This window comes from Westerdykella ornata (genome assembly GCF_010094085.1).
Source record: "Westerdykella ornata strain CBS 379.55 unplaced genomic scaffold EI97scaffold_70, whole genome shotgun sequence".
Taxonomy (NCBI): Eukaryota; Fungi; Ascomycota; class Dothideomycetes; order Pleosporales; family Sporormiaceae; genus Westerdykella; species Westerdykella ornata.
The window spans coordinates 42-24,065 of NW_022986920.1; the positions used below are offsets into that span (position 1 = coordinate 42).

Below are 24,024 nucleotides of genomic sequence, written 5' to 3' on the forward strand. Positions count from 1 at the left end.
GAAAAGAGGGACTCTTACAGTTCAAGAAGCCCAAGAACTAGATAATCAGACACGTCGTGGTGCTCAGGAACTGCAGGAAGATAGTCAAGATGGTGGTTTAGTAGAGGGTACTCAACCAACTCGTCGACGCTGTAGAAAATGTAAGGGGATAGGCCATAACATGAGAACATGCTCAAAAGGTCAAGATGACTCTGTAGAATAACCCTATAAACTTGGAAATTTTATTTCTCTTCATGTTGTTGAGTTATACGTGTTCTGACCTAGTTGGGTCGCATGATGCGCACCGCTCGCTTGTCCGTGCCGCTCGCTTATCAAGTACGTTAATATATATAATTATATAGATAGACAATAGATTAGAAGAACAAACTCTATATACAAGGTCTTGCTTTAAATTTTAGCACTACATCTAATAAGTCTACCGTCGACGCGCTAGTTCCCTAAACAGTCTAGCGTTTTCAGGGGCTCCCCATAGTGTTCACTACAAGAGATGCTCAGCTTACACTCATAAACAATCACCGTCCCTACGTTACCGTAAAGGATCGCTTCTCGAAAAATCGCCAAAAGTACCGGTTAATCTTCCCTTATCCTGCAATAAAGAAAAAGAGAGATGGCGGATACGCGGCGAGGGGTAGGTGTACATGTGCCGATTACGCAAAGGAAGCGGGATCTAGTGTATTTGGTGTTTTTTGCGGTGCATTTGCCTGTCATGTTGGGTGAGTCCAGATGGATCTTTACTCCTGGCTACTGCCCAAATCACAAGCTCGCATACACTGGATAATCTCCTTGCTACGAAAGGTCGCTTGGCTGGTTTCTTTTCCAACTAGCTGCTCAAGTTGACAAATTCACATGATATATCCTTGATATATCTTATATATATCCTTACCTAACCCCCCTCCTTGGGCTTCATCATCATTTTCTGGATTCAATTGAAACTAGATTCCGTTCCCCTTTGATTTCAGCTCAATGAAAGCACTTCTTGGCCTCCTTCTACGCGTATCCTATTTCCTTTGTGGTGGGTTTCGGCTGCTAACACGATTCTGTGTAGCTTTTGATCTCACGGCGCTGTATCCCGAAGCTATCAGGTTCCAATGGATGACGGACGTGCGGACGTGGTATATTGCTACGTACGGAGATCGGTTCTTCTACAGCCCGCCGTAGGTACCCTATTTCCATCATGCCCTCCCATCCCCGCCTTTCAAGCCTCAAGCCTCAAGATTAGGTTCTTCAAGATCAGTTTCAGATGTCTTGCACAAATCTGACTGACAACATCTCCAGTGCCTGGTTCCCCCTCTACACACTTCTCGAAGCCTTCTACCACCTCCCCCTGACCCTCTGGGCCATCCCGGCCCTCCTCCGCAACGACCCGTGTATCCCCCTCGCGCTCCTCGTCTTCGGCCTGGAGACTTTGCTCACTACGATCACGTGCCTGGCCGAGATGCTGTCGTGGGCCGAATTGACTGCGGAGCAAAAGGGGTTGCAGGGGTTGGGCGGCATGTATGGCGGGTATGCGATTTTTGGAGCGTGGATGGTGTGGGACTGTTATTGGAGGGTGAATGGGATTTTGGTGAGGAAGGGGAAAGAGGGGAAGAAGGAGTAGGGGATGTTTTAGTTGGCCGTAGGTGGATTGATACACGGCGGGTGTAGGGGACGGGATCCAGCAGCTGGGAGGATGATGTATGCTCCACTAATGCTATAAGTAAGACTTGGTATATACCTTTATGCGGTCGGTCTCTGAAGAATTAATCCCAATCGTTGATTTACTGTGGACATCCGAGTCACGTGGAGAGTCCCCCTGCCAGATCCGTTGGTGCCGTTCTGATATCCGATGGCGTCATAATCGTCCACACCCTTTGAGCTCTCACCCTTCAGAGCTCTCACCCTTTTCACCTCCACAGTAGACTTAACCATGGAAGCCGCACTCAAACACTTCTTCTCCTCCCCCCGCTTCGCCGTCGCGGGCGCGAGCTCCGACCCCACGAAATACGGACACAAAGGCACGTCTTATCCCTCCCGACCCGCGACGTGAACGCATGCTGAGACCAACGCGATGTAGTCTTCGCCTGGTACCTCGACCACTCTCTTCCCGTCACGGCTATCAACCCGCGCGCCCCGACCATCTCCGTCCTCTCCCAGACCCACGAGACCGTCCCCTCACCGAGTAAACTTCCCGGCGACGCATCCTCCTATTCGCTCTCCGTGATTACACCACCCACGGTCACGAAGCAATTACTCAAGGAGGCGAAGGAGGCGGGGATCTCGGCGGTGTTTTTGCAACCCGGTTCGTTTGATACGGAAATTTTGGAGGCTGCAAGGAAGGATTTCAAGGCGGTAATTGCGGGGGAAGGGGGGAGGGGGCATGAGGGGTGGTGTGTGCTGGTGGATGGGGAGGAGGGGTTGAGGACTGCGGGGAGGGAGTGGAGTCGGCTGTAGATGGGGCAAAGAAATGGCATTGTCTTACGGGGGCCGCGACGCTAATGTTCGAGGACGGTGAAAAGTGCGCTTTGTGTGTTTAGATGCTGTTGCTGGTAGGTGTGCTGACTGATTCCTAGAACCCGCGAACGAGGATTTTTGGGCCTACTGGACAAGAGGGGGCCAGCTTTGACAAGGCGAATTTGCAGCTTTCTTACGGAGACCAGAGAATGCAACGGCTTCGACGAACACGACTTCCCAGAGTATACGTTGGGACGGGAATGGAGCGGCCTTGCGGCGACGTCTTCCAACCTCATATTACGTCGATTTTCTGATCTCTACCACGGTACAATCGCGCCGTCAAATCTATAATACTTCCCACTGTCCTCTTGCTTCAACCCACCAATCACCTCCAACATGCCCGAAATGCTCACCTCAGGCTCCACCATTGCGCCCTTCCCGCCCATGCGCGTCTTCACCCATCCTGGGTCCATGCAAATCACAATGACATGTTGCCTCTTCAGATCCCGCGCCTGGTGCAGCGTCAACATGTTCAGCGCTGCTTTGCTGATGGAATAGGTACAGCACTTCGGCGTTGACAGCGCAACCGTCATGCTTCCCAGACCGCTGGACATGTTCATGACAACGGCTCCGGGGGCTAGATATTGCGCAAGTGACTCGACGATTTTGGCAGGTCCCAGCACGTTGACGTCCATGTGGTGGTGCAGGGACTCGGGGGATATGCTCAGTGAGGTGTCGGACGAAGTGGCGTTTATCCCTGCGACATTGAAGAGGTAGTCGAGATTTGAGCCGGTCTTGGACAGGATCTCAGCGATGCGGAAGGGTAGGGCGGAAAGGGAGTCCTGGGACGAAACCTCGCATTCGATGATGTGGACGTTTTTGGCCGAATCGGAGAGGGAGGACAGGTCGGAGTGATCTTGCGAGAGGGAGCGGACGGCGGCGATGATGACGTTGGCGGGGTTGGAGGAGAGCTGGCGGACGAACTCGAGGCCGATGCCGCGGTTGGCGCCTGTGAGGAAGTAGGTGGGCATTGTTGTGATGCTGAGGATGGCTTTAACGGCGTTGTGGTGAGTTGGCGGGTGCGGTATGTGCAATTCTCAGTCTCCTTCACTTCTTCTCAGATGGCACCACGAGTTGTTTTTCCAGCTCCATCTTGGAATGCGCGCTTCTGCCAATATATACGAGCCCAACGAAGTTCACCACGGTGCATTATTCCCGCTGCAGCTCCCCGCAGTAGAGACCGATCGATGTACCTATCCGGCAATCCGCGGCAGAACTCCACGAACCTGAAACCGGTGGATAAAACTGGGGTTCCCAGCTTGTATCATGTCGAACCAACACGTCAGAGTTCGTCACTGTGGTTCATGCGCGCCATTGGGATTTGCTGATGGTGTTTATGCCTTCAAAATGTCGCTGAGCGGCTTTGGAACCTGGGGGGTAGGTGTAGGATCGTGAACAGCTGCATGCAATGGGCAATTGGTCACGTGCACTACACATGAGGTGCAAGGTAGGTATTCCCTTCTAGTTTTCTCTTGAGCTCTCCTTTAGTGTCTGCGCAACTATTTACGTTGTGGAAGATGGCTGACGACGTTGCAGCTTTAATGGTGCTTCGATCTTCGCCCACGGCCTACACCGTCTTCAAGTTTTGGACCAAAATCAGCCCTTTCGACCGCAGGCGTTCTACCCGACTGTACTGATCGCTCTGGTTTCTTCAGGCTCACCTTTCATCACGCAGAACAGTTTCTAGGACGACATGGAAGCTTCCAGGGATCGCAAACCTCGCGTCGACATATCTGTCCCACCGCTCCCCGACGGCCTTGTAAACCTGTTCGTGAGAAAACCGCTCACTGAAGTACGTCCGCGCCAGACTAGCAGGAGCAATGGCGCTTCCAGCTCATCCTTCCCGCTCAACATCCCCGTAATGCTGCTCCACGCTTCGCCCAACAATTTGGCTCGCACATCTGAATACTTCCCCTCGTACCCAGATGCACATCTATCATGCCACTCCGGCCATCGAGCAAAGACGCGACGGGTGCTGCCAGCTCGCAAGTGGTTCAGAATTCCCGCGGCTGGGAATACACGCTTTCCTGTACCCGGCTCACGACCACCATAGGCCCCAGGCATCTTCATACGGCCAGCGAACTCGGCCGCTTCGTCACCATCGACTTCTACTAGACCAGAGTCCTCCGACGCCTGTCTGAAGGATGGTCGCATCACTTCATCATGCCAGAAGGTAAGAAACTGCTCATTGAGTAGGACGTCGCGTTTCAGATTCGGGAACACGACGAACATTTGGGGATGGTGTCCCGGTTCCGCGTCCCGTGTCGTCGGTTCGTAGCACTCCCCCAACAGGAGAGCGTTGTCCAGGATCTTTTCGGGGATGTTACGGCGGAGATGAAGAGATAGGCACTCTTCAATGTGCCGGCGAGACCAGGAGTCGAGGTGAGGGAGCACCCACGGGGTTTGCTCCCAGGTGAGTCGCTTGACGATGGCGAGGTTTGAGGAGAAGCAAAACGAGAGAGGTGTAGAGCAGGACGAGATGAGGGTATGAGTGTGGTTGGCGGAGATGCTGGGAAGCCGGCTTTCATGATTGGGGAGGCGGAGCGTGGGCAGCATGGCGGGTTGGGGTTTCGTGGGAGGTTGAGTTGCATGTTACGAAGCTGGCAGGACCATAAGAGGGGTTTATATACAAATTGGAAGGGCATGACGGTGAAAGGGTGGACACGGTCGTCCATTCGGTGTGCTGGGAGACATCGTCCGGCAATGGTAATGAATTGGTACATGAAACAGACCACGAGATATCCACAGAATGAAAGAAAAAAAAATGAATGGCCAAGACATCTCTTAGACATAATTATATGGGTAGTTCGATCAATGGAGCATTCACGCGCCTTAACAATTGATATAGCATGTGTTGGAAACAAATGACTTGCTCACGTGATGGCGCGCCACCGTGTCGCTTCTTACGTGAAAGTTCGCCACCCTCGCTTCCCGTCCCGAATGCTCGATACCCTATAACCACGTTTTCAACCTCTCTTCGACCACACCCCTTTCGAGAATTGCACTCGACACCTGCTAGACGTGTCGGCGCATTCTGGTTAATGGCGCCGACATGGCCCGATTGAAAGCTGGGACCGTTTCGGACCAGGTTGTTCGGAAGAGGAGGCGGACTGCGGCTACGACAAAGGATGGGGAGGATGGAATAGCAGCGACTCGAAATGAGAACGATGTACCTCCTTCCAAAAAACCGGCCCTCTCTCGTCAGGACTCCTCCGCCGTCATTGAACCTTTCGAACCGTGGCCGGAGCACTTCAAGAAATTGGCCCAGGCGCAGCGTGCCCTGAGTCTCGTCTATACATTCTGCTGCACGAGGAAGCATGTCGCTACAACCTTCGACAACATCAAGTTCGCCGTGGAAGCTCATATCCGCCGAGAGTTACATGTGTCCGATGTCGTCCAGATAGCTGTGCTGATGCCCCGATCCGTCAGATTCCACTACGTGGACGAGGCCATGCTGCAGGCGAATCTCATGACCACGGTGGAGGAGCTGGGAGCCCGAGACCCCGCAGATCACAAGTCAGTCCTGCTCTTCGAGTTCCTGGACGGCGATCTCAAGCGTGGAGCCCAACCCGCCAAGAATGGGCAGGGCAAACCCGCTCCACAGCGACTGCGGAATCAGAACCTCAAGATGCCGGTGTTTACCCAGAAGCAATTGACCAACTTGATTGAGAAGAGGAATGGGAAGTTTGTGGGCGCTGTGAATGGGTTTCTGCATCAGTGTGCGGCCGAGGGCGTGGACCCGGTGGGAAGGATTGAGGGTATGGCGAGGGAGGCGATGCCTGTGCCGCCTGAGGATGACGGCCTGAGCGCTGACAGGGCGATGCTACCGCTGTCGATACCGGATGAGCGAAAGTCGATACCGGAGATCATTGAGGAGATCAAGACGCTCGAATGGTATACTGGGCAGATTGTGCCCGACGGGCATCGCGTCTTCGACCCTCAGCCAGCAATATACGGCGAACTGAAGTTTCAGCTGTCGCAGAACTTGGTGAATGCGCTGTACAACACCAGGAACATTACCCAGCTGTACTCGCACCAGGCGGAGGCGATCAATCACTTGCACGATGGGCACAATGTCATTGTTTCGACGTCGACCAGCTCCGGCAAGTCTCTCATCTATCAGATTCCCGTCCTGCATCAGCTGGAGCGCGAAAGCAGCACACGAGCCATGTACATCTTCCCGACGAAAGCACTGGCACAGGATCAGAGGAGGAGTCTGAAAGAGATGCTCCGCTTTATGGACGGCCTGCAGGACATAGTCGTGGAGACCTTTGACGGCGACACCCCGATGGCAGAACGCAACCACATCCGTGACGAGGCTCGGATTATCTTCACAAACCCAGATATGCTGCACATTACGATTCTGCCCCAGGAGGAGGCGTGGCGCTCGTTCTTGCAGAATCTGCGGTTCGTCGTGGTGGACGAGCTGCATGTGTACAACGGACTGTTTGGGTCGCATGTTTCGTTGATTATGCGGCGGCTGAGGAGGATATGTGCGGCCGTGGGGAATACCGATATCAAGTTCATCTCTTGCTCGGCGACGGTGGCGAATCCCGAGGCGCACATGAAGACGATCTTCGGGATTGAGGACGTGAAGCTGATCGACTTTGACGGCTCGCCGTCAGGGAGAAAGGAGTTTCTGTGCTGGAATACACCTTTCAAGGATCCTGGAGATCCTACATCTGGGCGGGGCGACAGCGTCGCAGAGTGCGCGAAGCTGTTCTGCCAATTGATACTCCGCGGCGTCCGAGCCATCGCCTTTTGCCGCGTCCGGAAACAGTGCGAGGCTCTTCTCGCCGCCATCAAGGCGGAGCTGACGAATCTGGAGCGGCCGGAGGTGATTGCGCGAGTTATGGGGTATCGAGGGGGCTATACTTCGCAGGATCGCCGGAGGATTGAGCAGGAGATGTTCCAGGGGAAGCTCGTGGGGATTGTGGCGACGAGTGCATTGGAGTTGGGCGTCGATATCGGATCCTTGGATGCGGTCGTGACTTGTGGGTTTCCGTATACGATTGCGAATCTGAGGCAGCAGAGCGGAAGAGCAGGACGCAGAAATAAAGACTCGCTGTCTGTGCTGGTGGGGGACTGTTTCCCTACGGACCAGTACTACATGTCGAACCCGGACGAGATTTTCACGAAGCCGAACTGTGAGCTCCAGGTCGATCTCGAGAACATTCTCGTGCTTGAAGGCCACGTCCAATGCGCTGCTCACGAAATGCCCATTGATCCCGAAGCCGATATGGTCTACTTTGGCCCGCTACTCCCCAAGATCGCCAAGGAGCGGATGAGAAGAGACGACGCTGGATTCTACCACACCAACGAGCGGTTTCTGCCTTACCCATCCCGACATATCGCCATCCGCGACACTGAGGACAGCCACTTCGCCATCATCGACGTGACACACGGACGGAACATGGTGCTGGAAGAGCTCGAGGCATCCCGGGCCTTCTTCACCATCTACGAAGGGGGCATCTTCCTGCATCAGGGAAGGACGTATCTCGTGCGCGAGTTCAGCCAGGACCGCATGCTCGCCAAGGTGGAGCACGTCTCCGTCGACTGGACGACTCTGCAGCGGGATTACACGGACATCGATCCCGTCGAGACGGAGGCGATACGCCGCATCCCCGGCAGCAGGTGCAAAGCGTACTACGGTCCCATCCAGATCCAGCAGGTCGTATTTGGCTTCTTCAAGGTGGATAAGCGGCGCAGGATCATCGATGCCGTCGAGGTAGACAATCCGCCCATCATCCTACGGTCCAAGGGCATGTGGTTGGACGTGCCCACGTCTGCATTGGAGTTGCTGAAGAGCAGGAGACTCAACATAGCCGCCGCGATCCATGCGGCCGAACACGCCGTCCTCAGCCTGCTTCCCAACTTTGTCATCAGCATGCCGGGGGACGTGAGGACGGAATGCAAAGTCGCCCTCAAGGAGTTTGCGGCTAAGGAGACGGCGAGGAAGCGTCCCGCGAGGTTGACATTTTACGACGCCAAGGGTGGAGCCAGCGGCAGTGGGATTTCGACCAAAGCATTCGAGTTTGTGGATTCGCTCCTCGAGCAAGCGTGCGAGCGGTTGCAGGCGTGTCACTGTCTGCAGGGGTGTCTCGAGTGTTGCTGCGACGAGCGGTGCAAGGAGGCGAATCAGGTCATGAGTAAAGCTGGGGCACTGGTCGTGGTCATGTCGTTGCTCGGGAGGGAGGCCGAGATTGACGTGGATAGTTTGCCGTGGGGCGAGGACGAGGCGGCGCCTGCGGGCGTCGAGACGGTGGTGCCGGCGCAGGAGGTGATTATGGCAAGGGGTGTGGAGAAGGATGGTGTATGGATTAAAGAGGAGGATGCCGAGGAGAATGCATTTGCGAGGAGTATACGGGTGTTTGGAGGGGAGGGGAGGCTTATCGGGGTGCATAGCTAGGGGAGACTATGGGGAGGCTCACGAGTTATGAATAATGAATGTAGCAGAGTTGATTAGATCTGAACAACCGAGATGAATGAAAGTACAGGTAACGCGTAACACGACGCTGGGTATCTCGAATCTAACCAATCTTGACCTCTCCACCAGCAGATGAAATCCCCATTCAAACCACCAACGCCTCAATCGCCCTCTCCAGCCAATCCTCCCACACGCTCATCCTCGTACTCACGCCCCACCCTTTCAGGCCGTCACTCTCGCTCACTCTCCTCTCCAACGCCTTCTCATTCGGACTCCCCTGGCGCTCCCCTTGCCGCTCCCACCACGCCCGTTCCGCCGCCTCGCGCGCCCTCCTGACAACCTCCTCCTCGTCCTCCACCTGATACAAATCGCACTTGTCGCACTCCGTACATTTGCGACCCGGAACCTCGCGGAAGTGCTGGCAAAAATGATTGTATCCCTCGGTCGCCAGCCCTTGTCTGCAGAGATAACACATGCTGTATCCACACAGACAAACCAGTTTGTTGCACCCCTCGCTCTTGACGAAGGCCAGATTACAGTCCGGACAGGTCCGTTTGACCGCGTCCGTGGTGGCGCGCTCCAGCGTCAGACGTAGGGACTGCAATTGCGAGGAGTAGCACACGTGGGGATCGTGCCAGGGGGCGGAGCAGGAGAGACAGGATTGCCGTCCGCACGAAGGGGAGAGGCACTGGAAGCGCAGTCCGCGGCGGCGCAGGTGGATGCGGCGGAGGGCGGAGTCGAGGGGACCTGTGACATCGAAGGGTTTCCCGGAGACGTAGCCTAGCAGCGCAAGGGAAGTGAAGGCCAGGAGAGCGAATTGCAGTATCACGCGGAAGATTCCCCAGCAGAGGAGCTCGAGGAGCGGGACGGAGGCGAGAAGGAGGCGGCCGCGGCGGACTTTGAGCGTGGAGAAGAGATCGGCTCGGGGGAGGGCGAGCGTGTCGACTTCGGCGTACGAGCAGAAAGGACAGCGGGTGAGGGGGAGGCGGGACTGGAGCAGGGCTTCGGAGGCGAAGCGTTCGTTGAGTTTGCGGATATTGTCTGCGCCGTCCTTCTCCTCGAGGAGAGCACGCTCAATGAATTGCAGTGGGATGCAGCCAGAGCACTGGTCGCCACGGCCGTCTGTCATGGGAGCCACGCACCTTAGAGTGCAGAGCTCCGAGTTGATGTTGCGCGCCCAGCCCTGGTCGTAGAGAGCTGCATTGATCGAATGCCGTATGCAGCTGAAGCAGATGTGGTGGCCTTGAACGTCGCAGGTGGACATCTGCGCCAGCGTGTTTGGGATAAAGCAGCATTCACAGTCGTACATTTCTCCCGCTTCTTCTGCCTCCGCCTCGTCCAACTGCACGGCGAGCTCGAAGTCCTTGGCAATCTGCTCTTTTCGCTGCTTTTCTAGCTCCGGCAGGATCAGCGTGTCGTACAGCTCCTTGTCCAGCTCCCGGCTCTTTGTCCTGACAAGAAACGGCACCCCCGACCGCCCCAGCTTCGCGTCTGCAGACGTCCATAGCACCAGTGGATGGTCCGTTGCGGTGGGCATCTTCCTTCGCAGAAAGAAACTCGCGATCGAGGCTCGCCAGCTCTTGGACGCCAGCACCAGCAGCGTCTCCCTCGCGTGCGTGTAGCTCCAGTTCCACTCCGCCAGCACCGCCTTGATCGTCGAGTGGCTGAGACCCGAGAACTCGCGATACAGCGCCTCTTTGGCTGCACTTTTATAGCTCTGGCTCCGGAAGGTATCCTCCAACGCCAAAGGGATGCCTCGGGTGTCCTTGTGCGGGTCCAGGGAGCGGTATTTGTACTTTGGCGAGAGGTGATGCTCACCCTGCTCCGCAGGCGTCCTGTACCGGCCCCGTACATACTTTGCCCCGTGCTTCAGCAGCGTTTCTGTTATCACCTGTAGCCTGCTCTCCTCGCTGAACGTCGACAGCATCTCGCGGAACACCTCTGGTTGTATGTCTGGAAAGATGTCGACCAGGGCTTGCAGTCCAGCGTTAAGCTCTCGAAGATGCGGCTCGACGGGATCGGAGGCGTCATCAGGAGCACGTGAAGTGCTCTGGTGGCATTGGTTTGCCGTTGCTTGGAAGGGAGAAGGGCGAGACGGCGACCGTGAGGGCCAGACCATGGACGAGAAGACGGACGTCATGGATAGTGCAGAAATGGTGAGGGAGGGTTCAGGTCTGTAGAGGAGGATAAGGAGGAGGCATGGTTGCTCTCAAGGGCCGAAGGGTGGGTTGCGTGGGGATGGAAATATTCTGTACTTTAGGAGTGTTCATCATATCATATCATGCATGACGCGATGGACGACGCGGCCTCACCAGCCTCACTAGCGTTGTGTATTCTGGAGCACGGCACTGTACATTCTGTACCGATTATCGTCGAAGGTCTCGCAACGTCAACGACATACCTGCCTGTAGCCTGAACTGCATTTGTTGCTCATCATCTCAGTAATAGAGCCTTTAGATATTAGATGTCATACCTAGGGTCCGTCTTCGCTCGATAGTACGGGAGCAGTCTACGTGTGGAATCGGATAGCGAAAGGCCACACTATGGAATACCTCGTATGATGCATTTCGAGCTCGGTTCAGAAATCACCCGCACATCCGATGAAAGGTCAAGCAGGCGTGATTCATGGAGGGCGGAGAGGGGAAGACCTCGCTATCGTAGACAGGTAGTATATTTCGCTGCTCCTGACATAGATCTGGAAAGAGATGACTGTAGGACGGGAAGCCGCAATATTAAAGAAGCGATGCGAGGATACACCCACGCGTGAGAGAATGTCTGAAGTGCTTGCCCAGATCGGAGCCGCATGCATGATAGTATGCCCATTATATCTACGACAGACATATGGTCTAAGTACGTTATTGCACGCATGAAACAGTGATTTACATATGCGGTGGACCTCTTTCTACTCCTCTTGCACAAATGAACCTCGGGCAACCCATGTCTTATCTCGGCTGCGCTGGTAGCTTGAATGGAGTCCTCATCATTGAATTCCATTGCCATGTGGTGAGGCTAAACAAGTTGTTCGACATTGACGGTTCGTATTCTTTTTCGCCCAGGTCGCACGTTGTCCTGGGCCAGGCCTGCCCCCCTGAGTTCTCTCTCTGAGTTGAACGGACAATGTGGGTTGAAGTCGTGACTTGCGAGATAAAGGCGCAAACTTCTTCCGATCTCTCTCTAAAGCACAGCCCAGCTATACGTGTACTGTAGTAGAGAACCATAAGCCCGCAGAAATCTTCGAGTATTGTGCACAAGAAAGCGGTAACGTTGAAGTCTGCAGGAGGGACTGGTTGGTGTTTCTGTTACCCGTGGGGTGCCCACCCAGCCCCGTGGTTGTGAATTGCCGATCCTCCACAACCCCACATCCGGAACCCCTGGGAACGCATCTGCGGGACCTCCCAGCTTCAAGGGTAGACTTGACCCAACTCGACGTGGGGAGAATGTGGAACAAATTCCGCTCACAACGTCTGAATTCTAGAAGTTAGCTGTAGGCACCCGCAGTGGGCTGAGATATTTGCGGCACGGTGGTTCTCTTTCTCCTCTTTCACTTGTGATCCTCCCAGTTCAAGTGTCAAACACAAATCCGCGTTGAGAACATTCCAAACACCGAACAGGTTATCTCCGTAGATTCTACCATGGCCTCAAAAGCTCAAGGATCACTCCCATCTCCTCACGATCCTCCACTTACGGGTACCGCCCCAGCCCTCGCATTAGAACCTTCAAGCGGTCTGACTTGTCCCAGCAATTGTCATAGGCGCCGGTCTAGGGGGCTGCGCGGCCGCCGTCGCACTGCACCACCACGGCCATCGCGTCCTGTGTGTTCTTGACAAGGTCCGCGCCTTCACGCGGCTCGGAGACTCCTTGGGTCTGGGGGAGAATGCGTTCAAACTGCTTGCAAGGTGGGGATGCGAGACGGACGAGATCAAGAGAATCGGCAACCAGGCAGAGAATATGACAATTCGCCGCTGGAGCGACGGGAAGGAGCTGGCTGTGCAGCCGCTGATGGATATGGCCGGATACATCGGACACCGTGGAGACTACCATGACGTGTTTCTTGAGTGGGTGAGGAGACGGAACATCCCTATACGAATGGGCTGCGAGGTCGTGGCTTATGACGACGTCGATCCACAACCGGCCATAACTCTGAAATCTGGAGAGAAGCTGACTGCGGACATCATCGTTGCTGCGGACGGCATCAAGAGTCTGGCCAGACCGCTGGTTCTGGGCACGCGAGATGACCCTGTGAGTTCGGGGTATGCTTGTTTCCGGGCGTTCTTCCGGCCGACCAAGGCGCAGAGAGAGGACGAGCGGCTGAACAAGTACATGAAGGAGGACTGCGTCAACTTTTGGATTGGCCCTGACTTGCATATCGTGCAAAATACGCTGAGGGGCGGCGAAGAGTTCAACTGGATACTGACGCACAAGGACGACGGAGACGTGCCTGAAAGCTGGTTCCAACCCGGTGACATGGACGAGGTGAGGAGATTGGTGCAGACCCTCGATCCTGACATAAGAGGTATCATCCAGGCCACAGAGCAATGTCTCGATTGGAAGATATGCTACCGTAAACCCTTGAGCACCTGGGTGAGCCCCAAAAGTCATCGGATAGTTTTGTTGGGCGATAGCTGCCACGCCCATTTGCCCACTTCTGCACAAGGTGCCAGTCAAGCGGTCGAGAGCGCCGGCGTGCTTGCGGTATGTCTCAAGATGATCCAGGGAAAAGACGACGTCGGTATTGCAACCAGATGCTATGAGAAGCTGAGGTTTGCGAGGACGCGGGCAAGCCAGACCAACGGGGAAGATTTGCGCGAAAGGTGGCACAATTGTTTGAAGAAGGTCGACGAAAAGCGGGAGATTGATCCCGAGGATGTGAAGATCAAGGTATGGTCACTACCGAGTGCCCAGTTCCAAATGCTGACTTGTCTCCTCGACAGAACCGCTGGCTATATTCATTTGATGCCGAAGAAGATGCGACCAAGCGGTGGGAGAGCACGCGGGCTACTGTGGTTACAGAGCTCAGCAATGGAACAATAACTCCCTTGTGCTGATATGGCATGTAGCGGGATACCTCGTGTCGAAATCTTGTAAAGTATCCTAGCATCAGGAAATCCTCGAGACCTACAAATCCCCACGGAAATCGCTTGCAGCATATATGGAGCTCTCAACTGCGTGAACCCCTCGTTGTGACAGCTGGAATGCAATTATGAAGGAAGTGAGCTCCTGGAGATGCGGCTCCGTGGGATCGGAGGAGTCATTGGGCGACCATGCCTAAAGAATTGGATGGTTCCGTTCCCTCAGGCAGAAGTTTCTAGTCGGGGTCCCGGCTCCCTCATCGTGTCGCCATGTCGGGGAAACCAGTTGAGATCGTGTACACACGCTTGACTGACACTCCAGGATTGCACACCTTCAACGGTTGAGTTCATTATTTGTCTTGGGCTGCTGAGGTCTTGTCGTCACCCGTGGGGAAGTTCTTGGGAAAGAAGTTGGACAGCTAGATTGCGGTGGTGGAGTTTTTCGCCCTTAGTAATCGACAGATTAACCAAAAGTCAAGCGCTTCGAAGCAGATAATGGAGGATCATACACGAATAACGGGTCCAAGACTTCTTCGATTAGAGGGCGCACTACGGGCCTTGCGTGATGCAATCCTAGCTGCCTTCTTAGCATCTTCCTGGCGGACCTTTTCTCCCTTTGCTGCTGCGGAAGGAGCACAACGAAGTACATTGGATGTGAGATTGAAGTTGCTGTCATTCAACCTCGTCGGGCGGGCTCTCATCCATTGGTCGAGTGGGAACGAGGAGACGGGCTAAGTTTAGGAAATCAAAAATCGAGTATGAGTATGTAGAAGCAAGACCTTCGGTGACATGGGGTCTGCGATTGCACATGCTACAGCCGCGCCAAGCGAATGACCGCAAAGTATACTATTTTGATCTGGCGAAGTAGCAGAGCCATACCGATCCCATCTTGTTCTGGACCCATTGAGACCCAGAGCAACGGGCCTAGATGTTGGCACACTTGAAGGTATTTGCCGAAGACTCCAGCAGCGTCGGCAAAGGCAAGTCCGCCGTCCGCCCCGCCAGAGGTGCATTCATACGAGACTCTGTTTGGATGGAAACCCCTGAGGAAGATGGGAAAGTGAGGATGCCGGACCGTAGTGCATCCGGAGTATCGGAGGCCTAGTCTGCGAGGTTGAGTTGGAAGTGAGAGTTGTGCTCGCTGACATGTCCTTCGAGATAGGAAATCATCCCGAAGATGCATTGTCAGAGACACTGGTCGAAGTTGGTCTGTTACGTGCCATTTTTCTAAGGCTTTCCCTGCTAGATGAGAGACCCAGACAGTGGCGTAGTGATTCACCCGGAATTGGGGTGGCAAACATTCCAGATGCTTCAGCATCAAATCGTTATAATGCTCTGTTCGCCTTCAGGTTGCTCCCCAGGCGGTAAAAAAGCATGCTACCCTCTTCTTAGATACACTTTGCGAGGACACTTTTCCGCCAACAAACTTGGTCTCTGGTAGGCTAAGGTAAGTCTCCCGCTCTCCTTCTCTTCCCCATCAGCACCTTCGAGGGAGGACGAGTTGCGGGGACGCACGGGATCCGCTTCCCCAGCTCCGAACAAGACGGACGATGCGGATACCGCGAACGGGCACGCGAATGCAGAGCGAATATACGATAAAGAAGAGCGCCATTTTTACCGCAAGGACACCTGCCGACCTTCGCTGTCATCATCATCCTGCCGCCAATTACAGGAAATGTTGGGCCGGTGTCAAGAAATTCCAGTTGATAGAAGTCGCGGTGTCATCGTGTTGTCCTCTCTCCATCTTCCTACGCATCTTTCACAATCTTCTGCGCCATTTGCGTCAACCTAGTTCCCAGCATTTGCACTCTGACTCCTCGACGGGGGACGGTTCCCATTCACCAGAATCATAGTCTTCAAAGTCGACGATGTAGCTGCCTTGAAGTTAGCTTGTCTAAATTACAGGCTTGCGTGTGGACATACCATTTGTTGCCCTCCTTGTCCCAGATTAGATTTCAGCGAGCGCGGTCGAAAGGGTAAATCCCAAGTTTCCAGACCTCCCTGTTCGATACTCAGCACAAAACCTACAAGATAGGCTAAAAAGGACGTACGTCAAAGCCTCCTTGAACGCCTTCCGGATCAAGTCCCTCTCGCAGGGCGGGAGCTCCCAATACCCATAGACAATAGGCTGACCTGGTAGTTTCGTCATGAGTATGTAAACAAGGAAGCCACCTGGCATTGCCTTCTTGTCAATCTGTGTATCGACAGTGTACACGGCATGTTCTAGGAGATGTAGAGTGTAAGCACAGCCCTCTTTAGCCATAAGTTCGAGTGCTTTCAACTCGCGTTGTGTAGCAGGGCTAGGCGTAGGGTTCGGCTTGGTAGCGTTCTTGAGGCGTTCTTGTGCAATCCGTAGGTTGTGGGCCCGGACTCGGTTCTCTGGGGATGCTCCTGCCTTACACGCCCGTTCTTTGACGGCATCTTCATACTCTTGGACACGTTTCTTCGTTCCGTGAATCCTACGCTCTACGTGAGCGAAAACACTGGTGGCGTACTTTAGAAGTTGTACTTACTGGTACTTCACCTTGACAACGGCCTCTAGGATACCCTTGTACTTGCCGGCTGGGTCTGCTTGAAGACGGCACGTGAAGACTTGCCGGGCTTCAGACGGCGGAACCACCTGCTGATATTTCAGGGAAGACAGAGGCTGGTCGACCTTCCACGTAGAGCCATCTTCGAGACGAAAGCATTTGCACCAGACTCCTTTGCGCTGTGTCGTTGGTGTTCCGTCCTCGGAGATGGATGTGTTGGTTGCTGTTTCAGACGAAGTCCACCCAGACCGCTTGGGGCTCTTGGGGATCTTGGGGCTCTCGGGGCTCTCGGGGCTCTCGGGGCTCTCGCGGCTCTCGCGGCTCTCGGGGCTCTCGCGGCTCTCACGGCTCTCAACGAGGAGAGGAGGAACCGGGGAACAAATGGGTTCCACCTCCGTCTTCATCGGACGATCGTCTACAACACTGCTGGTACCGTGTCTGGATAGGGTTGAGCTCGAAGTCCCCATCGTTGAACGTCGCGCAGTCGTTTGAAGGGTTTGGTTGTTGGCAATGTGCAATATTTAGAGAAGGAGGTTGCGGAGAGGCGAGAGACGATGTGTGACCATTTATCTGATGGACTGTGCGGTGAAAGTCTTTCGCCAAGCTGAAGGGGTTAGAGGGTACACAATGCCTCTCTTGACAACCACTACGACCCCGAATTGTTGCGCGACCAAATATGGAACGGTCCAAACAACGTTGAACCAAAGCCAGAATGCCCTGCGGAACAAATCATGACGAGCCGCGGAACAAATCATGACGAGCAAACTGGATCCCCAATGGGCGCTCCCGGCAGTCGAACAGCTCAACGCCTTGGGCTTCCCCCGACTTGGGCCAAACTCAAGGCGCTGGCCCCTCGAGGACTGCATCGGTGCCTTCATCTCTTGTCGCATGAATCCGACCTCGGTGCAACCCCAGCTCTCGATTCCGGGAATGATTTCGCCGTCATGAACCGTGGGGCATGCGAGTACTCGATGGTCCAGCATGCTTGATGGCGGTAAGGATGCCTCCTTGGACGTTGCCAGCCTTCTGACACCCTCTCAGATCAGGCCGCATAACCACGGCGTATTTGCGGCCCACATTGCAATGCCTCCCTCGTACCGAACGAGCCCTCCGCCGGGGTTTGGGGACAGCGAATGCGATGGTCCAGCAAAGGTCGCCAAGACGTTGGAGGGATAATTGCTGGATACGGGGGGCTCGTAAGGCAAAGGCGAGAGATTTTCGAGGAGGGTCACTGTCCAAGGGACCTGGCGACATGTACATACATAGCTATATATTCCATGGTCGCCAGAGTGTCCCGAGCACTTGGATAGCTTCGGCATCGCGGCTCGCTCCGCACCCGACGCACGAGACCATCCCAACCTCGTTTTGGTCTAGTCTCCTGCGTGCTTCCAAGGTTCCATGTCCGAACGGAACGGCGGTACTGTAGTACTATGTACGGCATGGGTGGCGCGACGAAAGTTGACTGCAACGTCGTCTGAGGGACCGATCGGATTTGCGGCGAAGACTGACGTACAGAGTACGAGTATCAATAATCTCTCTTCCCGTTTTCGGCTAACTTGATTCTACCTTTATCAAGTGATTGACTGGTAACTAGTACTCTGCACCCAGTTCCTGAACCCTTCTCACATGCCTCTCAAAACCCCCAATTCCCTGCCTGCCTTTTTGCAGCAATTTTTGTAGCACGACTTGGTTGCATCCCCATCTTTCCAGCAATGATATGTTGAGAAAGTGGTGTCATAATTATCCAAACCGCATTTCTTCCCACAAGTGTAAGTTGGGCTGACGGCTCCAATCCTGCCATTGGTCCTCTCACAAAAATAACAATTGGCTGCGAGGGCGTCGAGTGGGAGGAGTGCAAGTGCGATAGCGGTACAGAAGCTCGACAACTTCATCTTGATTAGGACTTTTTCCTTTGCGTTGGATGACAGTTAGAACTGAGACGACACTCTGATAATATATGATGTATGGTTCTCGCAGGGAGGTTTCCGTCACCTACCTTCACAAGCCCAAGAGTTTAGCTGGGGAGAAGAAGTAAAAACCGCGAGAAGGAGAACCGAATCCGCTGAAGTTTTCGACGTTATCGGGCTGGAATGACTGGAATGACTGGAAACGGAGACACAGAGAGGATGAAGGAAGGCTGCAACAAAAGGACACGATTTTTCCTGGGTTCTCAGCCGCCTTTTATACATCTGCTCGTCGTTCCCGAGCCGTATGATGCGGCTCCGGACTCGCTCTCCTGATCAACAGTCCCCACTCAGTAATCGCAGGGATGAGATTTTAGCGCTCCGTGCGGAGTAGACAATAATGAGCAGCGCAAATTGCTGTAAGGGACCTCGTTCCACTAGGGACACTGGAGGCGGCAGTGCCTTTATTACTTCGTATTGAGATCCCTTCTATGCCGGTGAAGATTTGCAAAGCCTGTACAGTGGTACTGCGTAGAAGACTGTCACTCCCAAACACACAGCGGGGTCCACCAACGAAGCAAGAGTTCGAAAGAGGCTGGACAAGTGTCGCAACGTGCTCAATTCGGTTCAAGCACTTGGTCCCTTGTGGGAAGGGGTCTCGACTACAGGGGAAAGGGCATCCGAAACGGCGGGAAAATGGTCGGTCGCCGAGATGTCGCAGTTAGTGCCTTACTTTGTAGGGCGAACCAGCCGGAGAGTGGAAGGGTAAACGAGAGGACGTGTGAATATCCACGCAGAAAGGGAGATCAACACCGCCAGTCGAGGCGAGGCGTGATTCGCATTGGATCCGACTTGGACCCCTGAGCAGTGTGGGAGCAATATGCAGGAGCAGTTAAGTCGCCCAGGCTTGGCAAAGTCGAAGACTGGTTCATGACGCCGAAAACGCCTTCCTGCCAGTCCCACACCCGAAGGAGGCATAGCCCACGGAAGAAGCATCAATTTCTTGGATCCGCCGAGCCAAATCTTCAGTCAGCCACTGTAGCAGCCGAGTGACCGGTTGACTCGCAGAAACTATCAATAATCATGCAGAAAGAGAAAGGAGAGAGAATCCGCTTCCTGGGATCGAGCGTCGCGAGAAGCGCTCCTTTTGTCTTGGACTGTGTAGGGTATGCTGGAGCTCGGGAGAGCGGCATCCAGCGCCCAGTGTGGTGCCGCGGGCCGAAGTGATCAGCTTCGATATGAACACCCACAACAAAACAGCACAACGTGCATACGATGAATGCGAGACGTCCGCTGACTATGTACTGTGTCACAAACTGGACGAAGATGGACGTGACAGCTGCAGCTTCGTTTCGCGGGTGTGACCACCTGAAACAGGGTCTGTGTGCGACCTGCACGTTTGACTGACAACTTCAACCAGCTGGACCCCGAATAACGACAGAGTCTACGGAGGTGTTGCCAATAAGTTTATTCCGGTGTTCAGGGGTGGCTGCCCTGGGCAACACATATTCCTTGGCATGCCACGTAGCACAACTTACTTATATATATACTTAGTTTCCTGTGCAGATTCTTGTACAAACCTAAGTATCTTGTGAATCTGAATATTCCTTGTTCATCTAAAGATATTATGCCTCACCCTCCATGCCCAAACTATGAAATTGCCACCCAAGCCCAAGTTGTAGCTCTACGGTTATATGGAGCTCCCTCTTCAAAGGTTGAGGAGCTGACAGGAGTAGGAGAAAGGACTCAAAGAGCTATGGTTAAGAAGGCAAAAAATAGAGGCTTTGATGGCTCACTTCTTCTAAATATTCATATAGAAGATGGAGCTCATACGGATGCTACATGCAAAAGGACTCCCTTCTTTGCAAAGGAGCTAGTTGAGAAGGTGCGCAAGGACCGTTACAGCCGTGAAAAGACCCTTGAAATATTGGCCCATGAGCTTACTTTAGAGGGGAAAGCCGTAAGGAGAGAGAGCATGAGGAAGACTCTTCATGAGATGGGTTTCAGGAAGGTGAAAAGAACGAAGAAGCCAGGCCTTACTCACCGTATGAGGAAAGAGAGATTAGGGTTCTGTTTGAAGCACCAATACTGGACCCTTGAAGACTGGAAGAATGTAATTTGGAGTGATGAAACAAGCGTTGTTTTAGGTGTCAGAAGAGGCCAGATATATGTATGGAGGCAGCCAGCAGAGAAATACAATCCTACTGTTCTCCAGGCTAGATAGAAAAGCTACTCTAAGTTTATGTTCTGGGGCTGCTTCTCTTACTACAGGAAGGGACCTTGCCACATCTACAAAACAGAAACAGCTAAGCAGAAGAAAGAGGTGCAGGCAAGGATTGATGAAATGAATGAGGAAAATAAGCCTGTAAAGAAGGCTGAATGGGAGCTTAATACAATGATGAGAAGAGCTAGGTTAAAGAAGAAGGCAGGGCCAAAACCCTAGTGGAGATGGACTAAGGAAACTGGGAAGCTTGTGAGAGATGGAGGAGGAGGCATTGACTGGTGGAGATACTACAATGAGATTCTCCAGCCAAAGCTTCTTCCCTTTGCCAAAGAGTGCTTGAAAACAAGGCCAGGCATGATTGTCCAGGAAGATAAGGCTCCTTCACATGCCCACTGGTTCCAGGGTACTATCTATCTGAAGGAAGAGGTTAACAAGATCCTCTGGTATGGCAATTCACCGGACTTGAACGCTATTGAACCAGCCTGGCCATGGCTTAAAAGGAGGATTACAGCAAAAGGAGCAGCAGCAGATGCTAAGAAGATGAAGCAGGACTGGCTGAATTGGTGGGAGGAACTACCTCAGTAGAGGATCCAGAGGTGGATTGAAAGGACTCTGCACCATATTTGGAAGATTATAGAGCTTGAGGGAGGAAATAAGTATCAGAAAGGAAGATTTGAAAAGGTTACCCACCATACAGGCTCTACCCCAGAGGAGCTCTCCTGCCAGGAAACAATACCTGAGATGAATCTACACCTCAAACTATGCAGGAAGGCTACTCCTCAAGCTCCTCATCAAGCTCCTCATTAAGCTTCTTATCCTCTCCAGAAAACAGGCCTATATTTGGAGACTTCAGGGATGAGATGACCTGGGCTGAGCTCTGTGATTTAGATGAGGCAGAGGTCCATAACAGTGAGCTAGATGAGGTAGAAGAAGCTGAGATTTCAAGTGGATGGGACTCTGAACTAGATGCGGAAGGAGAGATAGATGAGGAGTTCTGAACTTAGCTCATTTACTATATATTTTATGCAATTTTGTGAGCATTTACTCTGAGCTTGTGCTGCCAAGAAACTACCCCTGCAAGCCTCTCAGCTCTAGCGTGGCTCCTCCGGGCGGAATAAACTTATTGGCAACACCTCCGTATCGTGAATAATGCCGGGTTCTTCACGCTTGATTGACTCCCGGATCGTATCGCCGGGGCAGCGTTAGGAAGACGACGGTTTTTCCATGCGGCATTATTGGCAGTGCGTGATGGTACGTCAGCCTCACTCAGGTCATCAACAAGTCACAGGTGTTGGACGTCAGCCGGTCGGCCTCGGGAAATGCCGCCCCGCGCCGGGTCGATGCCACTCCGACTTTGGAGCATAAAATATCAAATCAAGAGACAGTGGCTAATTGTGTTGGTGGGGCATACGAACACAGAGCAAATTAAGGCTTCTGATTCTGGTCTACGATGTTCTTGCCCCTTGCAGCCTGCAGCAATAGACCCGCTAGGCGTCATCCAATCTTGGGACAGCGAGCCAAGGGCTCGCTGTTGCATTGGCAGGAAGCCGAGCCCCAGTCCAGCCGCCGTTTCGAGATTTCAGATCATATACGGGCACTTAATCAAGGCGAGGAAAAATCAAGCCACAAGTACACTAGCTGTAAATCATCACTGGAATTGTGTAAAGTCAATGTGAATTCTTGGAATTCTCAGAGATTTGTGTTGTAAGACAAATACCACTAACGTGATTAGTCATGCTGCTTCCAGCGCCAGATATGATCCACTCACCTCGTACAGCAGTGGACTGCATCCGACGGGAACACAGGGTATTTGACTCAGAACCCTTTCCACGAGCGGTATACGCGACAAAACCGTTACTTCTTTTAGTATCAAAGTCGCCTAATTGGAGCATGTGATTTGTTGACCAACGCCTCTTGACGCTAAGTAAGGGCACTTTACCTAGTACAGGGGTTCCGTCGGACGTGAAAGACTGCTGTATATCCTTCATCCGTAGGATTGCGAGAATAGAAACCCTTGATATCTCGTACACAGCGTAATTCGGAAGCGATGACGGGCGGTGGTACGATGATGGACCGGACCCGACAGCAGACAGTTCTTAATAAATTCCAGCTCTTCCCCTAAGGTCTGGCACAATCCACAAGCCGTCCATTCGCATCAGGCGTCCTCTCGTTTTACATCTACCCGCCAGGCTCTGCGCGTCCGGAGACTCTCCCATCCACCGCAAGCCGTCCACTCATTTGGAAGCCGCCTCAGAAACTCCAAAGATGCAGCTCCTCCTCGCCATCGTCCTCGCCCTCGTGGCCTGCGCCGACCTCGCCTCCGCCTGGCGCATGCGCCTGTATCAGGGCCAGCGGTACACCGGCGCCACCTCCACCAAAGCCGGAAAAGGCCTCCCTGGCTCGGCCTGCCACTCGATCAACGGCTTCCAGGGTGCGAACCTCGGGGGCAAGTTCAAGTCCTTCAAATACTGGCCGCACGACCCCAAGTACAACACCGACTGCGGGGTCTATTTCTACCGCTCGAGCAACTGCAAGACCGGAAGGGGCAGCGGCTACACCGGCTTCTTCCTCTGGGAATCGACTGGGACTGGCTATGAGCCGTACTATTCGATGAAGACGACGTGCAAGTACGCCAGGCGCAAGAGGTCCGAGATCGAGGGCCAGGGGAACGCCACGGCGGCCGCGCTGGAGACCATTGATGAGGAGTACCTCGCCGACCCGGTGTACTCCGAGGACCTGGAGGGCCCGGACGACTGGGAAACTTCTGACACCGACGAGGGAGATGAGGAATGAGATGCTGGAGCGACCCATGCGACTCAGCTGCCCAGCATCGTTGGTCCAGCTCGGCAGAAGGGATTCATATACACCGAAAGTATTTGGAGCGCCCCGAACTTGGAACTGCAAGCCTATATATTTACTTCTTAGACGATATCTTCCTATTACCATTTACCATTTCTAATTCACTATTTCTACATCCACGGCAATTGCCGTCGCCTTCCTTCTGTCTTCGTAACCCCCTTGAAATGGCCCACGACCTTTTACCTCCCACCCCAAACCTCGGCCGTTGTCATTCGGTGTACACTGTAAAATGAGGATCCATATTCGAGCGGCTTATGGAGCAAAATGTGATTCCACGACAGGGATGCATGCCGAGGTGGGCAGGGAAGGAATCCCAGATCTCTAGGTGGTACCCATGGCGTTTTCGGCCAGGGCGTTCGCCTATGCCAGATTACTTAGTTCCCCAAGCCACTGCCTTGAGGCCCACGCCCTGGTGGAAGACGCCACTCGCCAGCTTGAACAACCTGGGCTTATTCTTAAGAAGCAGGGGAAGTATGAAGAGACCGAGGCGATGCGCAAAAATTGATGGGTATTGTGAACT

The 24,024-nt window shown here is 53.7% G+C and overlaps 11 protein-coding genes across 11 annotated transcripts; 6 read left to right on the forward strand and 5 right to left on the reverse strand.

The window, feature by feature from the left end:
- The first annotated feature begins 506 nt into the window (after positions 1-506).
- EI97DRAFT_437981 (uncharacterized protein) lies at positions 507-1,725 on the forward strand. Its single transcript, XM_033799454.1, has 3 exons — positions 507-713; positions 1,046-1,154; positions 1,276-1,725. Exons 1-3 carry the CDS (start codon positions 707-709, stop codon positions 1,595-1,597), a joined length of 438 nt encoding a protein of 145 aa, XP_033648817.1. The 5' UTR covers positions 507-706; the 3' UTR covers positions 1,598-1,725.
- Positions 1,726-1,906: 181 nt separating this feature from the next.
- EI97DRAFT_453780 (NAD(P)-binding protein) lies at positions 1,907-2,430 on the forward strand (the record flags this gene model as incomplete). The annotated part of the gene is made up of 2 exons (XM_033800478.1): positions 1,907-1,994; positions 2,054-2,430. The coding sequence occupies 2 exons, from the start codon at positions 1,907-1,909 to the stop codon at positions 2,428-2,430; spliced, it is 465 nt and encodes a 154-aa protein (XP_033648818.1).
- A 231-nt stretch (positions 2,431-2,661) lies between these two features.
- On the reverse strand, positions 2,662-3,851 carry EI97DRAFT_437984 (NAD(P)-binding protein). The gene has a single exon (XM_033799455.1). It carries the CDS (start codon positions 3,459-3,461, stop codon positions 2,748-2,750), a length of 714 nt encoding a protein of 237 aa, XP_033648819.1. The 5' UTR covers positions 3,462-3,851; the 3' UTR covers positions 2,662-2,747.
- Positions 3,852-3,919: 68 nt separating this feature from the next.
- On the reverse strand, positions 3,920-5,322 carry EI97DRAFT_302284 (uncharacterized protein). The gene has a single exon (XM_033794539.1). It carries the CDS (start codon positions 5,044-5,046, stop codon positions 4,174-4,176), a length of 873 nt encoding a protein of 290 aa, XP_033648820.1. The 5' UTR covers positions 5,047-5,322; the 3' UTR covers positions 3,920-4,173.
- A 220-nt stretch (positions 5,323-5,542) lies between these two features.
- On the forward strand, positions 5,543-8,899 carry EI97DRAFT_428542 (DEAD/DEAH box helicase-like protein; the record flags this gene model as incomplete). Its single annotated transcript, XM_033797250.1, has 2 exons — positions 5,543-8,527; positions 8,597-8,899. 2 exons carry the CDS (start codon positions 5,543-5,545, stop codon positions 8,897-8,899), a joined length of 3,288 nt encoding a protein of 1,095 aa, XP_033648821.1.
- A 17-nt stretch (positions 8,900-8,916) lies between these two features.
- On the reverse strand, positions 8,917-11,186 carry EI97DRAFT_437985 (uncharacterized protein). Its single transcript, XM_033799456.1, has one exon. The coding sequence runs from the start codon at positions 10,842-10,844 to the stop codon at positions 9,063-9,065; it is 1,782 nt and encodes a 593-aa protein (XP_033648822.1). The 5' UTR covers positions 10,845-11,186; the 3' UTR covers positions 8,917-9,062.
- Positions 11,187-12,287: 1,101 nt separating this feature from the next.
- Positions 12,288-14,401, forward strand: EI97DRAFT_471319 (FAD/NAD(P)-binding domain-containing protein). The gene is made up of 3 exons (XM_033801829.1): positions 12,288-12,604; positions 12,657-13,795; positions 13,849-14,401. The coding sequence occupies exons 1-3, from the start codon at positions 12,550-12,552 to the stop codon at positions 13,960-13,962; spliced, it is 1,308 nt and encodes a 435-aa protein (XP_033648823.1). The 5' UTR covers positions 12,288-12,549; the 3' UTR covers positions 13,963-14,401.
- Positions 14,402-15,941: 1,540 nt separating this feature from the next.
- Positions 15,942-16,984, reverse strand: EI97DRAFT_446746 (uncharacterized protein; the record flags this gene model as incomplete). The annotated part of the gene is made up of 3 exons (XM_033800052.1): positions 15,942-15,987; positions 16,038-16,469; positions 16,500-16,984. The coding sequence occupies 3 exons, from the start codon at positions 16,982-16,984 to the stop codon at positions 15,942-15,944; spliced, it is 963 nt and encodes a 320-aa protein (XP_033648824.1).
- Positions 16,985-18,056: 1,072 nt separating this feature from the next.
- Positions 18,057-18,713, reverse strand: EI97DRAFT_437988 (uncharacterized protein). The gene is made up of 2 exons (XM_033799457.1): positions 18,514-18,713; positions 18,057-18,427 (listed from the first exon to the last, which is right to left on the reverse strand). The coding sequence occupies exon 2, from the start codon at positions 18,407-18,409 to the stop codon at positions 18,140-18,142; it is 270 nt and encodes an 89-aa protein (XP_033648825.1). The 5' UTR covers positions 18,410-18,427; positions 18,514-18,713; the 3' UTR covers positions 18,057-18,139.
- A 1,359-nt stretch (positions 18,714-20,072) lies between these two features.
- Positions 20,073-20,375, forward strand: EI97DRAFT_350703 (uncharacterized protein; the record flags this gene model as incomplete). The annotated part of the gene is made up of 1 exon (XM_033794836.1): positions 20,073-20,375. A coding segment is annotated over one exon (303 nt), but the record flags the coding sequence as incomplete, so codon positions are not given.
- Positions 20,376-22,446: 2,071 nt separating this feature from the next.
- EI97DRAFT_437990 (uncharacterized protein) lies at positions 22,447-23,570 on the forward strand. Its single transcript, XM_033799458.1, has one exon. It carries the CDS (start codon positions 22,911-22,913, stop codon positions 23,436-23,438), a length of 528 nt encoding a protein of 175 aa, XP_033648827.1. The 5' UTR covers positions 22,447-22,910; the 3' UTR covers positions 23,439-23,570.
- Positions 23,571-24,024: the final 454 nt, after the last annotated feature.

Excerpts from the sequence above, each read along its gene's own strand:
- EI97DRAFT_437988 (XM_033799457.1), bottom strand. The coding sequence starts at position 18,409 with ATGAAGTTGTCGAGCTTCTGTACCGCTATCGCACTTGCACTCCTCCCA.
- EI97DRAFT_471319 (XM_033801829.1), top strand. The coding sequence starts at position 12,550 with ATGGCCTCAAAAGCTCAAGGATCACTCCCATCTCCTCACGATCCTCCA. Across the intron at positions 12,605-12,656 it reads TCACGATCCTCCACTTACGG|CAATTGTCATAGGCGCCGGT; the intron begins GTACCGCCCCAG and ends GACTTGTCCCAG. Across the intron at positions 13,796-13,848 it reads CCGAGGATGTGAAGATCAAG|AACCGCTGGCTATATTCATT; the intron begins GTATGGTCACTA and ends TCTCCTCGACAG.
- EI97DRAFT_437990 (XM_033799458.1), top strand. The coding sequence starts at position 22,911 with ATGCAGCTCCTCCTCGCCATCGTCCTCGCCCTCGTGGCCTGCGCCGAC.
- EI97DRAFT_437984 (XM_033799455.1), bottom strand. The coding sequence starts at position 3,461 with ATGCCCACCTACTTCCTCACAGGCGCCAACCGCGGCATCGGCCTCGAG.
- EI97DRAFT_437985 (XM_033799456.1), bottom strand. The coding sequence starts at position 10,844 with ATGCTGTCGACGTTCAGCGAGGAGAGCAGGCTACAGGTGATAACAGAA.
- EI97DRAFT_302284 (XM_033794539.1), bottom strand. The coding sequence starts at position 5,046 with ATGCTGCCCACGCTCCGCCTCCCCAATCATGAAAGCCGGCTTCCCAGC.
- EI97DRAFT_437981 (XM_033799454.1), top strand. Across the intron at positions 1,155-1,275 it reads CGGTTCTTCTACAGCCCGCC|TGCCTGGTTCCCCCTCTACA; the intron begins GTAGGTACCCTA and ends CAACATCTCCAG.